At 37.9% G+C, this 14,353-nt stretch overlaps 4 protein-coding genes across 13 annotated transcripts in view; 2 read left to right on the top strand and 2 right to left on the bottom strand.

Moving 5' to 3' along the window:
• LOC113204762 (protein alan shepard) overlaps nucleotides 1-1,602 on the bottom strand; it is a 95,075-nt gene extending 93,473 nt beyond the window's left edge. For 3 of the 9 annotated variants that reach the window (XM_052271326.1, XM_052271325.1, XM_052271319.1), the window contains exons 1-2: nucleotides 1,440-1,596; nucleotides 831-907 (exon numbers count right to left, since the gene is read on the bottom strand). The gene's annotated coding sequence lies outside the window, so the exon portion shown is untranslated. Of the gene's footprint in view, nucleotides 1-830; nucleotides 908-1,023; nucleotides 1,186-1,254; nucleotides 1,274-1,439 lie in introns of those variants that run through there. The other 6 variants (XM_052271324.1, XM_052271323.1, XM_052271327.1 and 3 more) reach the window with 5 other exon arrangements.
• Nucleotides 1,603-1,711: 109 nt separating this feature from the next.
• On the top strand, nucleotides 1,712-3,257 carry LOC113203322 (tRNA N(3)-methylcytidine methyltransferase METTL2). Its single transcript, XM_026417934.2, has 6 exons — nucleotides 1,712-1,963; nucleotides 2,051-2,203; nucleotides 2,279-2,527; nucleotides 2,603-2,716; nucleotides 2,793-2,965; nucleotides 3,049-3,257. The coding sequence occupies exons 1-6, from the start codon at nucleotides 1,830-1,832 to the stop codon at nucleotides 3,189-3,191; spliced, it is 966 nt and encodes a 321-aa protein (XP_026273719.1). The 5' UTR covers nucleotides 1,712-1,829; the 3' UTR covers nucleotides 3,192-3,257.
• A 45-nt stretch (nucleotides 3,258-3,302) lies between these two features.
• Nucleotides 3,303-11,609, bottom strand: LOC113203321 (tyrosine-protein phosphatase non-receptor type 4). 2 transcript variants are annotated; one of them, XM_026417933.2, is made up of 19 exons: nucleotides 11,512-11,609; nucleotides 10,907-10,994; nucleotides 10,636-10,813; nucleotides 10,416-10,544; nucleotides 10,249-10,291; nucleotides 9,986-10,153; nucleotides 9,791-9,911; nucleotides 9,621-9,708; nucleotides 9,347-9,499; nucleotides 9,027-9,259; nucleotides 8,772-8,945; nucleotides 8,489-8,675; nucleotides 8,197-8,367; nucleotides 7,986-8,103; nucleotides 7,635-7,898; nucleotides 7,423-7,539; nucleotides 7,100-7,335; nucleotides 6,732-7,016; nucleotides 3,303-6,628 (listed from the first exon to the last, which is right to left on the bottom strand). In XM_026417933.2, exons 3-19 carry the CDS (start codon nucleotides 10,783-10,785, stop codon nucleotides 6,545-6,547), a joined length of 2,721 nt encoding a protein of 906 aa, XP_026273718.1. In that variant the 5' UTR covers nucleotides 10,786-10,813; nucleotides 10,907-10,994; nucleotides 11,512-11,609; the 3' UTR covers nucleotides 3,303-6,544. The 2 variants fall into 2 exon arrangements, with proteins under 2 accessions (XP_026273718.1, XP_026273717.1); XM_026417932.2 differs by having other exon boundaries at nucleotides 9,347-9,502.
• A 99-nt stretch (nucleotides 11,610-11,708) lies between these two features.
• On the top strand, nucleotides 11,709-13,702 carry LOC113203323 (signal recognition particle receptor subunit beta). The gene is made up of 5 exons (XM_026417936.2): nucleotides 11,709-11,934; nucleotides 12,013-12,179; nucleotides 12,262-12,401; nucleotides 12,481-12,612; nucleotides 12,708-13,702. Exons 1-5 carry the CDS (start codon nucleotides 11,790-11,792, stop codon nucleotides 12,907-12,909), a joined length of 786 nt encoding a protein of 261 aa, XP_026273721.1. The 5' UTR covers nucleotides 11,709-11,789; the 3' UTR covers nucleotides 12,910-13,702.
• Nucleotides 13,703-14,353: the final 651 nt, after the last annotated feature.

Raw genomic sequence — 14,353 nt, forward strand, 5'->3', positions numbered from 1 at the left:
CCCCCCACACACACAAACAGCACCCTAGCTAGCGGCGTGCCAGCGCAGCGGGGCGAAGGGCCGCGGTCGCGACAAGCACGGCCACACCATATTCCCTAATGAGAGATTTCCTGCATAGGGACCCCAGGCGTGGAGACCGCGGGGCGTGGCGGGGCGTGGCGTGGCGGGGCGGCGGGTCTGGACCGGGCCCTAGTGTCTAACCTCAGAAATCACACAAAAACAAAACGAGCCACCCTCACCGATGGTTTTGGAGAGGTGGCGGATTGCACGCAACTTTCTTCTAGAGTCCGGCCCACAATGTCGCAAAATCTACTTAAAACTTAAGGGCTTAACGGACGACTCATTCCGCTATTTTGACAACGTTTGTGCAGAGATGGGAAACGGCGTGTATCGCGTATTGAGTCCGTACTACATGAAGCAAGTCTCGCCGTTCTGTCTGGCAAGCAGGGGGTGCGTTACGTGCGTGATCAAAACGAACAATGTAAAGTGCCAGAATCTAAACGACCGTAAATTGCTACCCTTAACACAAAAAACCACCAGCCCCACCCATTCCATTCACAGCAGAGGTCACGTCGATTGAAAGAGACAATGATGGAAAGACCTCTAGCAGTAAAAAGAGGAAACCTAAGATAAGATGATAATCATTATGCCTGTAAAGCAAGGGTGTTAAGACCTTACTTAAGAACCAAAGGTGTTTCCTATATGCCTCACCAGTTACTTCATTGAAGAGAACCAATACTCAAAGGCCCAAAACACAAATGGTAGAAAATTGGCTCAGTTACGACACAGTATACAAACAATGTATGAAGAGGAGTAATTTTGATACTTACAAATCTAAAGACCGGCGAAGGCAGAAGCCGATGTTTGAAGGTTAAAGAACATCATTTTCAGCACTCGCCAGAAACATCTGAAAAGAAAACAGAAACGTTGAAAACCTACAACTAACGGCGTATCTTTTAAATGAACAACGGACAATAATGGTCCAGACGTTCTAACACTTCTTGGAGGTTAACATTATCTCACATCTATAATTTTGGCAACGGGTGTCCGGTAATTGGCTTGGTTGTGGTCTGAAACCGAGATGAAATGACGCACAAGAGGGAGGAGGTAGCCACGAACGATTTTACAATCACACAAAACTTCACTGAGTTTGAAAGAATGAGATAAAAAACAGGTCCGCACAATAAACTAAATAGGCTTCCGAAGCAGACGGCAGAAGTTCACAGAAACCGTACATCCGACAGCAGATTCTACCTTTAAATCATGTACAAAACACTTGCTAATTAAGACGCAGTACCGCATCTGATATTCCTGATATTTTCACAAGCACGGTGGAGCGAAACGTAATTGCTTTACGACCTAAGCCACCAACTATGACAGCTACTTCACTGGGCCCATCCCTTTTGGTCAAGCAAGTACATTACTGACATCATACTTACTCTAACCACAAAATTATCCCTCTGCGACTTGAATCACGGCAATGCACAACTTCCACCACAACACAGTTCCGACAAAGTCAAGGGATCGGTGAAATTTCAACGAATACAACACAAAACACCCAGGATAAGGTCAATATTTACACCGATATCGCCAATTGCTCTTGGGAGGCTTGGGCTTTAAAAGTTGACCGAAGCCATCAGCGCTATCTCGCTGGTGAAATCCCTAAGCTTCGCGTCTCACACCAATGTCACTGGACATTTTCATTGCAAGTGGCGCCCTCATCTCATTGCGCGTAAGGAATCTGTCGACACGGAGTATCGACCGAGGCGGAGTAACTCCTACACCTCCACTTCCTTACCTCGTTTTTATTTAGGTTATAATTTGCAAAAATGACAGAACAGGAGCAATCTTCATCGAAATCAAGTGGTTCAGCAGACTGCAATGCTGAAAAAGACGAGAAAAGACCACAATTTGGTACGAGGTTTTTAACCGATTCCTCTGAAGTATTCAAGCACAATGCATGGTTAGTAATTGCTTATTTGGTTGAGATTAGCTTGGTTTGTTAGAAAGTTTATTTTTCAAAATATACCTTTATTTATTTTCAAACTAGGGATAATGTCCAGTGGGATGAAGAGCAGCAAGTTCAAGCTCAAAAAAAGGTTGCTGAAAACTCTGAAAAAATAGCATCTGAAGAGGATCGACAAAAATTTGAACAAGATGCAAATAAATATTGGGATTCTTTCTACAGCAACCACCAAAACCGGTATGGTATTTATAAATCGTTGGAATTTGATTTATATAATTAAGATTGTGTGACTATTTTTATTGTTTTTTGTAGATTTTTTAAGGATAGGCACTGGCTTTTCACTGAATTTCCTGAACTAGCGCCTCACAAACCAGACGAAATTGAGTCGGAACTGAAACCTGACTATAAGAGGTGTATTCTGGAAATAGGGTGTGGTGTTGGAAACACTGTCTTTCCAATTTTGCAATACAGTCAAGATAAAAATTTATTTGTGTATTGCTGCGATTTCTCTTCCACTGCAATTGACATTATGAAAGAAACCCCTGAATATGATACATCAAGGTTGGCTTGATCATCAGTATGATTCTTATTGCCTCAATATCTGTCAACATTTTTACATCTACCTTAAATTTTCAGGTGTTGTGCTTTTGTTTGTGATGTAACTGCTGATGAATGGAATGCTCCTTTTGAAAAGGGGACTTTAGACATCATTGCTATCATTTTTGTCTTGTCAGCAATTAGTCCAGAAAAGTATAAGATGCCTTTGGTAAATGTACTTTCTTAATATTATTATGTGTTTTCTTATTGCCTACTCATTTATATATAGGATGGACCAAGTAGTCAACAAAGTATATGAGTACCTGAAACCAGGTGGTTTGGTAGTTTTCCGTGATTATGGCCGCTACGACATGGCTCAGCTGCGTTTTAAAAAGGGTCGTTGCCTTGGAGATAACTTTTACTCAAGAGGAGATGGAACCAGAGTCTACTTTTTTACTCAAGGTATGATGTTACTATAGAGTTTCTTTGAGTTATTTTAAAATTTGTGAAAAAATTGAATTTTATGCTTTTTCTGTTCCACAAAGATGAGTTGAGAACATTGTTCAAGGGAGCAGGATTCGTTGAAGAACAAAATTTGGTTGATAGAAGATTACAGGTCAATCGCGGAAAGCAATTAACCATGTACAGAGTATGGGTCCAGGCCAAGTATCGCAAACCACTGACCTAGAAATGGCCTGGAACATGTATACAAGGTTTTTTACTCATAAATAAACTCTTAATCAATTGATTGTAATATTAATTGATGGACTGGGCAGAGGGAAATCAGATACACCCCATCTCTTGAATGAAACCAGTATATTCACTATCAATTCAACAATATTGTCACAGGTTCTGTCTTACACAACCATCCTTCGTTAAATGTGTTACAATGAATTATTATTACAGAAAAATACACCACAAATTATTATGCCGCCAGAACTACCTACAAGGACTTGGTGAGGAAAAGAAGCAATCACAAACCTCAATTTCAAAATTAATCTCTATTCTACATAAAAAATAATCACACTGCCACTGCAATTATGAGAGACATTTTAGCTGTGTAAGACTTCACAAATCAAGTTTGAGATTTATAAGTACATCTACATTTTGCAGCAACTGAATGATTACTAGGTAAATAAATCAGTCTGCACCGCTTTTACATGTATCATTGGTGATTTTGAGGATTTGGTAATTATGTCCTCTAAAATTACAATACATAGCTAAATAATTGCTCCAATTAACATTTCCTTAAAGGTTTCAATACAATGATTCGACTAGACAAGCACTGAAGTGTGCATTAATGCTCAGTGGATGAAATAATAATCTCTATTATGAAGAAAAAAATTGCAGTCAGATATGATCCAATTTAATATACAAAGGGAACTTGAAATAACTTTAGTCCCACACAAGGCTTTGTAATGAAACGAAAAGTTGTGTTTCCAAAACTTTTTCCAATGGCTAGGTTCTGTTGTATCCTTTGAGAATGAAATGAGGAAACAAACTAACCTTGATGAAATAACAGCCTTATGACCTAATGGAAAGAACATTGGCACCCTTAATCAGTTCAAGAGAGATGAAACAAAACTATGAACACAATGTGGAACTGCCTAACATCTAAGGTACCCTGTATACATGACGTAATGTACCTTTACATTCAAATTACTACATGAGAAGATGAGAAATACACTGTAGAAAGCACATACAGTTTTCCTGATTTTAGCAAAACACAGTACACAGAACAATCAAAGCATTTGAAAAGAACACAAAATTAAATAAATATATTATTTTAACATATACTCTATAAAAAGTCTGAATCACAACAATTAGAAACTTCCATCATGTTGAACAGAGGACAACTAAATACATACAGACATCTTTATACATTATTTTCATTATCTACACAAAAATAAATTTAAAAAACATACAAGTGCACACTTTGACTGACTGAATTACGCTCATGCAGTGTGCACCAAATCCATATCAAAACACTCCCCTACAAAGGTTAATGATTCTTGTCAAGGCCCCACCTCAGTATTTCTCTAGATGAGAGATATGTAAAGAATTAGAGCACAACTGTGAAAGAAATGGTGTTCATTAGACAATTTTAGACAGCTGCTTTAATTAAGTATGCTAATTCCTAATATAATCACTGTTTTTGAATACAATTAAGAAACTTATCTTTCATGTCAGACTTCATCTTCTTTGAGCATACACACATACTTTAACCCAAGACAAGAATCTACTTAAAATTCACAAGCCTCCTATTTTGACAGATGATCAATTCTAGAATAAAAATTTAACATAACATGAATCAACAGACTTCAGCAAATGTAGAAGTATCTTCTGCCAATCCGAGGATTTGATAAGAGTGCCGTGCACACTGCAATTTGCTCACAGCATTAAGATCATCACAAAATTTCATAAAACACAAATTTCTACAGTACCAGTAGAACATAAATTAATTGGTTAAAAAAACTATTTTGAAATCATTAAAAACAATAGGTGGTATCATTCTATCAGTAAAAGATGCCATGCATACATATCAAGAAACAAAAATTGTGTCTTCAATGTGAAGTTAGGAATCCACTAGAGTACCAAAGTTTCCTGAGATGCACAATGAGACAATAGGCAAGCAAATGAGCAGATTAGAAAGGAATTAGGTTCAAATGGCATGAATAAAAGATGAATGGTTAAAGCTCAGATATACAAATAAAATAAGAACCATGATTGCACACAAACTGGGTCCCCCACAAATTACTACATTTATATATCAGTTTCATAACTGACATCATACAAGTATTCTAAAAAGCAACTGAAAAAATTGCTAAGAATTTTTTCATTTTGATTGGTTTGCTGTTTTAATTGAGTTCTTAGGTCATTCAGGCAGAAAAGAGAACGCAGTGTTAAGTGACACAATTAAAGTGGGCTCTCGTGGGATGCTAGTGCACATGAAACACAAAAGTATCTCACTTCGGCCAAAGTTAATGCTAACGCAAAAAATGAAGTAATTTAACCGGACACAGGACCAGACTATACCAAGCATTCTCAATACGTAATAGCAGAAAAAGCACATACATGTCACACAAAAATTTAAAAAAAGCAAATGAACACAAATTCACTATGAACGTTAGGAAGACAAATAGATGAGCAAGAAAACAATTTAAATCAAATTAACGTCAGATAAATTGGTTTAGGCTAACACATTATTGTTTTAGAAGATTTCAATTTAGCAGCAAACTAAAAGTTTCCTGGATATGTAGAATTGATTAAACTGCCTATTAACTAATCTATATATCACTGAATATGCACTTGTGACAAGCAATTTAAACTATAAAGAAAAGTTCAAAGAAACATCTTCTTTTTAATATACAAAGGAGGAAGAAGTTTGATTGTTTCTACCCTCAAATACTGATGTGAGCCTCAGTAGCAGAATCTTAAAAAATTCCTGCACACACATACGAGAAAAAAAAAAAGGAAAAAAAAAAAACTGTTCCCCACCAAATGCATATCAAGGTCGCAAAATTTATTCATACAAATACCTACAGAATAATTGTCAGGTCTAAAAAAAATGTCAGAATGTCATTCTTTGTTTACTGCAAGACCTTTGATATCACAACTCTTCCTCTTTTAATTAAGCCATTGAATTTACGCTAGGCCAGTTTTAAATCATAACAGCATAAATAACTTTTTGATGAACCCTCCCAATGTTAAGCATGATGAGAGGAAATGAAATTCAGACTTCTGGTATTTTTTTACTTAAATAGTCTAATGTCAATGTCTAACCAAGCTGTTAAATGAACATAATATGAGATTGAAAGGTGGACGGCAACCAGCAGGACAGTGAGCCCTAAGGACGATTGTGTGGAAGGACTGGAGTTCAATAACATTAACTACAACTCACTTTTATCATAGCAGCAGGCATCATTTGGTCAGCCAATGAAGAACAATAGGAAAACAAAAGCAGCCCTCACAGCTGCATCTTTTCACTAATCTTGTTAATTAAATTCACTGGCAAAGTTTGTAAGTTCTTCAATGGCAACCTCACCTGCTAAATTCTGGCAATGGTTTTACCCTGCCTTCACTGAAAGCCCTATGCACACTACTGCATACAAAATGATATTGTGCCTGTAAAAATAAATTAAAAGATTAGAGTAAAACTATAGTAGCAAAGTAGCTACTTAATAAAGGGTAGAAGGTCAATTTCAGAAAATGTACTACACAAACTTACTGGCGTCTGGATCATTAAAGCCCGTTGGTCACGCATTGATCGTGTTATATCCAGGGGATAGACAGGCTGATTTGCCTCAATGAGTCCCATTGCTGTCTCCATTAAAATTAAAACACCAGTTCTACCAATACCAGCAGAACAATGAACAATAGTTGGATCAACCATGCCACGTCTTGCATGACGAACCTTCTCAGTAAATTCAACGAAACGGATCCAATCTTCTGGAACACCATGGTCAGGCCATGCCAAGTACTGCATGTGGCATATATTTTGTACTTCCTTAGTCTAGAGAAAACAAATCCATGAATTTCTAATCCATTTATCAATGAAGCTTAACCACCAAACAAAATTTATTTTAGGATTCTTACCGATGCCTGGCGCAAAACAAATTCTCGGAAAACAAAGCTATGAGTCGAATCAGTTATTTCACTGTTACAAGTGACTGTTATTTCATTATTCAGTTCCATGGTGCTACCAACTTCTGGCCAATATTGAGCACACTTGGTTCTCCCTCGCTCAATCACAGTGGTTAACATAACAACTAAGGTGCTTCGAGCTTCAAGAACCATCTGCCAGAAGTCTTGAACAGTATTTGATAAAGGACCTAGGAGTACAAAAATTTTAAGTCACATCCTTTCTTTACGAAAGATAGAATATTTCAGTGTGGCTTTGTTTCCAGCACAGTACATACCTTGACAAGCTATATACTTATTGATGATTCCTGAACCAGGTATTTCCATATCAACATAGTTTGCATTGATGTAATCTCCAGTGGATCCAGCCCGCAAAATCACCCGGGTTGTATCATCTAAAAAGAAATTGTACAAATTGCAAACTATGTAGGTAAAAGTACGTAAAAAAATAAAATAACAAACAGTATTTTTTCCAGAGTATGCCACTTACATGGGGAAATATCTCTGTATCTATTTTTCATTTGGTTCTCAGGTTTCCGAGCTTCATTAGCTGTGAGTTGCGGATTTTTGCGATAAAGCTGTTCAAATTGTGCTAAAAGAGCACCACTTGCTAAGCCATCCTCCAACAACAGCATAGATTGGGCAAGTGCATCACCGCTAGCCAATGGACCAGTAGGTCCACTGCCAGAACCTCCAATTGTGTCAGGGACATACTGGTAAGGTGGTTCCTCTTCTTCATGAGCCTCATACATGGCTGTTGATTTTAAAAAATCAATAATTATAATTTAATTTAGAGATAACTTAAAATTAGTTTCAGAAAGATGCAAAAACAGTAACATACCATTTGGTCTAACAGTGAGAACTAACTCTCCACAATGCCCATCCCGTGAATCCCTGATACGGTTAACAACTTGGTCATGGCTCAAACCAGCCACTTCCCGCCCATTTATTAGTAGGACCTACAAAAATTAAGATAAGCAATAAAAATACTATGAACTCAAATTAATTCAGGAGTTGCAATCATTGGTTCGATTGTTGGAAAAATAACTTACTTGATCACCTTCATTTAATTTAGGGTAGGATCGATCGGCTGGTGTGTTAGGAGCAACTCTTGAGACAAGTATAGGCATACTCAGATCAGCTCCACCTTTAACATTAAATCCAAACCTTCCCTGTTCATCTGGGCTGATCCGTATCATTACTAAACCTTCTTCAGGAGGTGGCTAGAAAAGTGTACAACTAGTATAATTAATTTTGAACCAATACCCAAATTTAAGTTGAGTAAAAATCTTGTAATATGAATGTAATTAATAACATGCTGGTCAATATTGTTAGTTAATTTACCTGAGGTGGTTGTAGTTCTGTAAGACTTGGCATTTCAAAAGTACTGGTTGTTGTGCTGCCGTTCACAGCCAGTTCTGGTTCAACTGGTTCTTCATCAACATAAGTCATAGCCCGGCTTGAAGGGAGTGAAGGTGTAAATGGCCTACCAATCCTCTCCTCACCTCTCACATCCAAAAATCCACCCTCACTGTGAAAAATAAGCAAACAATTCATTAGGTGCTCTTCCTTAAAGAGAAAGGGTGAGTAAAGAAACAGTTAGATTGTAGAAACATTCCACACATACTCGTCTGATGGATGAGAAGCTTCACCCCACGCCTTGCGAGGCTCCCGAGCCCCAAGAGAAGTCACTTTATTGTCATGGGGTCTTGGTGTACGAGTAGGTGCCACTGATAAAACAGTTTTATCCTCAACAGCAGCAGCAGAAACAGTAGTCCTGAAAGGTCTTTTACTTGGAGTGCTGCAAAAATAGATAGGCAAATATTTCAACTAAACAATAATCTACAAACAACCCAGGTATGTGAAGTGATTATGACCTTACCGTACAAAAGTGCGATCCGTGCGGGCACGTTGCCTGCCATCTTCCACTGTTTGGAACTCTGTGCGACCAGAGTAGGTAAATTTTGAACCCAGGCTGAGAGGAAATCTCCTTGGTCTCACATGAGGTGAATGGAGACGGAAAAATGTATGATGTTCAACACATGACTTCCAAAGATTTTTAGATGATCTATATGTGAGCATATTGAAACCAAGGAGAGTATCATAGTTTTCAGACTGAAAATGAAATAATAGAAGTTATCAGAACACATATAACATACAACAACACTCAAGAGTTTTTCTTGAACAAGAATTCTATCATACCGGCTCTCTTCGCAGCTGCACAAAGAACTGCTTCCTCTTGAATGACAGTTTTACAATTTTGGACCAAGAGAATGTGTTAATTCTAACATTATTTTGGAAGACTACAAGTCCAATAGATGTTACACCGAGTTGTATCTCTTTGCCTGAAGAATCCTGCTGCAAATATGAACGAATACATCTTTAGGGCATGGTAATATAGGCAAAATTAATATGTTCAAAGTCAATTGAAAATACTGAGAAGCATTGCTAAAACAAAAGAGCAGATAGCACTCACTCTTGCTCGATGTAAATCTACTCCATACATTTCAAGTCGTTTCGCATGATCTAGAAAATTAAACTCTGAATCTGCAGGAGTCTGACCCCTAATAAATAAAAAGAAAAACCATATATTTACAAAACAAATTGATGGAAAGAATAGCAGTCAGTAGGGATTTGGCTACCTACTTGTGCAACTTGTGGAGTTCTGCCACTTTCCTTTCCATTTCTTCCGTTTGTCCTGGCATGAGTTGAAGATGTGAGAGATAGCCTGGTCCATGTTCTTCCGGATGATAGTCTCCTAACTCCGCTGCAGACAAAAATTAACTTAGATACAGATAGCAGCAATTAGGGAGAAATACACCTTATTTTATCCTAACTCACATTGTGCAGTATAACTGGCAAGAAGGCAAGCTGTGCTTGGAGAAACTTGAAGCCTTCCTTGCAAAATATCTTGACGAACTTGAAGGTACAAGTGGTAACGAGTGTACTCTTCTTGAAGTTTGCTTGGATCGGAGACATAAAATTTTACTCTGAAGTACAGGCTACCTCCTAGAGAGAAATTGAATTTGGATATTAGAGAATGTCGTTTAGAAAGGAAAATGAGAGCACTACACACAAATGACAAAATGTTTAGAATATTTTACCTTTAATCTGTTTTTTAACGGGTTTAGCAGGATCTAGCCATCTCTGCAAGAGGTAAATGAAATTATTTTCACAAAAATAAATAGATAGATAAAAGAATGTGTGGTGTCTTTAGCCACATTGTGGTGAGCTAGATGTATTTAAAAGATATCAAAATCAATTGAGTTACCATCACGTCAGGATTTGGCGGTGTTGGTAGAACTCCATTATCTGAATATTGTAGCCCAAAGTAATCTTTCTCGATGAGTTCCAGATGCTGGAACACCAGGTCCAGCAAAACCTGGCCTTTGGCACGCTTCTGATAGTTGCAGGTAGATAAAAATAAATCAAAATCAAAATCTCAGAGGATATTTTGCAAGTAGAATAATCATAATAGTCAAATTACTAACCTCCAACTGAAAGCAGTGCTGAGAGTCATCGAGAAATACCACAGTGGCTGTGAGGGTCTTTAGTCTTCTGTCACGCGCCAGCTCGGAGGCTCTCACGTTGTATGTTCCACTGGAACCACTGAAAGCACGTCGTGATACGCTTTCAATCATCCTCCCTCAGGGAGTCGTTTTCTATAGCCTGAATGAAATGAAAAAGAATTGTGTACAGAGTAACCATTTCTTAAAAACAATATCCACAACCTTATAAACCCTGCAAATTAAAGAAACTCACCTGCATGCGCAAATTTTGGAACTTCAGGATGTCTGAAGACATGACCATTACTGTACAAAGAAGATATACATTTACGACATTGCAGCACCTATGAAAATCAGAAGAGGAACAGATTAAAATAAAATAGTAAGACAATAGGACTACTATCAAACTAGTAACATGAGAACTGGACCAAGACAGTGAAAGAACAAAAGCGTTAGGGGGTAACAAGTTTGATTAAATAAAAAGGGGAATTGTGGTGAGTATTGAAATAATGAAGCAGACAAAAAAGTATTAGGTATCCTTCACAGAAAAGTGATATTGATGTCCCCAAGAGGGTGAACACTATTTCTAGGGGACTAATTCTTGGAAATGTATTTTTCAACAGCTAAGCAAAATACGAGATCAAACAAAACCAACAAATTTGATAAAGGTGACATAATAAAGAGCAAAGAACGTTATTGACACAAATAAAACAAGCAAAGTTCGCTCAATTGCATGATGCGGTTAGCAGGTATCATCTTTAAGAAAAGATTTTGATGTAATTAACGATTTTTTGACAAGATGTATAGTACTGGCAACTACAAGCTAACAATAAAAATAAATAACTCAGAAATTAAACGAACTTTTTCACGCAGCAACAACACAGCGCACAGCGCTTTGCTTCTGCAGAAGCGTTTAGTTTGAGGGTGTATCAAATTGACTTCGTAAAACAAAACCACGGCCCACTTGATCTTTTAACATGGTAGCCTCAAGGTAGGTGCCTCCTGGTGCCTCCGAATCGAAATCCGAATATAGACCAAACCAGAGTCCGCGTCATCTGCAAGCGGGTGTTGTTGTTGTTGTCGTTGTGTTGTTTTGTTGTGATTTCAAATATTGCACGGCGATTTATCAACCAACAAATATGGATGCAACTGCAAAGCCTTCGGCGAAATTGGGAAGACGAGGCTTTAGTATAAAGGATACTATAAAGGGTTTCAAATTTGACTTTAATGATCCTCAGTTTATCGGCTTTCTTGTTGCCATTTTTGCCGTTGTATTAACTTATGGTGAGTTTCAGGGTTATGTTCTCCATATGGTTAAGTGTATGAATTTGTTAAAATAAACATGCCTTTGTTTCCTTACAGTTATTCTGAAGCTCTTCCTTCGTCAGCGTACCGCTCGTCGAAGCATATTGCTGTTAGGCTTATGTGATGCAGGAAAAACTTTGATTTGGTCAAAGTTGTTATATGGGCGCAAAGCTGATACTCATACTTCAATCAAAGAGAATGTTGGTGACTATCAGACAAACAAGGTATTTACTACAAGGACCTACCTTCCCCTTGTATTCACTGTACTGAAATGTAACAGTATTTTTTTATTTACACATTTATCAGGGTCTTCTCAAAATAATTGATATTCCTGGTCATGAAAGATTACGTATGAAGTTTTTGGATCAGTACAAGAGTTCGGCACGTGCTTTGATCTTTGTTGTTGATGCCATGACTTTTCAAAAAGATTTACGAGATGTTGCTGAGTAAGTGTAGTGAGTAAATTTTCTATTAACAATTCTGTTTTGAAAGTCGTTAAATAACTATCCCTTTCCCTTCTTTTAGGTTTTTATATAACATCCTGCTAGACAGTGTTATTTCCCGTAGTAACCCAGCCATACTAATTCTTGCCAATAAACAGGACAAACCTATGGCCAAGGGCAGTTCTCTTCTTAAAACAAACCTGGAGAGGGAGCTGTAAGTACTATACTTAGAAATTAATCTTTTCAGAGCAACAGAGCTCAATTTTTTTAACATTCCAAGTTATTCAATTTTTTGCCTACTCTTTAAAGGAATCTCCTCCGTGACACCAAGGACAAACAGTTGGATAGCATTGCTGATAAGAATGTTGCCCATTCATACCTTGGAAAAGAGGGTAAGGATTTTACTTTCTCACAACTCACTGCTCAGATTGACTTTGCTGAGACAAGTGGTCTCTCAGATGACCCCAGTGGTATTGAGCCTGTGAAAGTTTGGCTGGCATCTGTTGCTTAAAACATCTTTTATCCTTGAGTTATTTATTATTGTGTTTCTGTCTGTTAATTTTCTGTGGCCTTCATTCATTTTTTTTTTCAAAGACTGTACCTTAGTAACAATATCGGTAGCACTCAAATGATATCAATTACGAAGGATATGTTGCCAATTTACTTGTGTGCTCTGAAAGGTTCATTCTAGAGTTGAAAATACAAATGATCATTTCAAAATTCCAATGGTGGTTTTTGTTTCATTTTTTTGTGAAGCTCAAGATTCATGTTCAATGAATTGATCATTTGTGTGAATTATTTTAAATTCAATTTTACAAGGATTCAGTGGTTTTTAGAAAACTGTGTGTTTGTGTAAATTGTTTTTAAAATCTCATGTTTTTTTCTTATGATCCTGAAACATTTTTGGTGATGTTTCTCTGAAGAAATGAGTTTTGGGAAGTCAATGTAAAAGTTGTTTAGTAATTTCATACATTTATTTGTTGATATTTACAATAAAATTACAAATTTTGTATTAAAACAATGCTTTGATTACAAAACCAGAACACCTGTATACGAGGGTATAAGTTAACTTTTTCTTGACAACGCTACCTTATTTTCTTTTATGTCATCTCAAAATTTTACGCTGGACTAGATAGACATTTATGTATTTTGCGCATTTAACCAATTCCAAATGCAGTCCTTTTAAAAGTAAAATTCACAATGTAAAATGTAAGTCATTTGCAGGACTTCAAATTTTCTTGCCATGATCAAATTACATGGCCAAATTTCACTCGTTAACCTAAATATAATACTGCTCGAATTTACTTACTAAACAATTAATAGCTATAACGATATCCTTCTGCCGCCTAGAGTTACCCTGATTTTCTCTGATACCAATATTATTTAGATAATATTTTTCAGCAGAGGAAACTCGACCATCTGAAGCGCAACATTCTCTCTCTCTCTCTTTCTCTCTAATGGAGTTGTCACGAAACCAGTATCAATTCTGAAACAGAATGAGATGGATTAATGAACAGAACAAAGCTAGACGGTTGACATCCCGCCAGTACCACGCGTGCGAGAAAGACGAGAGGTCCGCCGCTTTTGTCTAGGGCACACTAGAAGTATGTATCTGCATTTGCATTTCTACATCAAAGAGCTCATCGCGCCTTTCGCCAGACGGCCCCAGGCCCGGGGCAGCGGAGGAGCGAGGAGGGTGCGGATGTGGGCGAGCCCTTCCGGCATTCTTCCCTCCCCTTTCTCTCACTCCTTTGTCTCCCCCCTCGCCCCCTCGGCATGTGGTCCGCCCGTCCGTCCAGCAATCACGGTCAAGGCCGCCGACTGGCTGGGCGGAGTTAGGGGAGTGAGTGAGCGAGCGAGGGAGTCGGTGAGTGAACGGGACGGTGCCCGCGGTGTTGATGTGATGAGTCCAGGACCGACTTTAGATAGAAGTGCGCTCTCTACTCGAGAAGTGC

Source organism: Frankliniella occidentalis, unplaced genomic scaffold (genome assembly GCF_000697945.3).
Source record: "Frankliniella occidentalis isolate FOCC.00 unplaced genomic scaffold, Focc_3.1 Scaffold157, whole genome shotgun sequence".
Classification (NCBI taxonomy): Eukaryota; Metazoa; Arthropoda; class Insecta; order Thysanoptera; family Thripidae; genus Frankliniella; species Frankliniella occidentalis.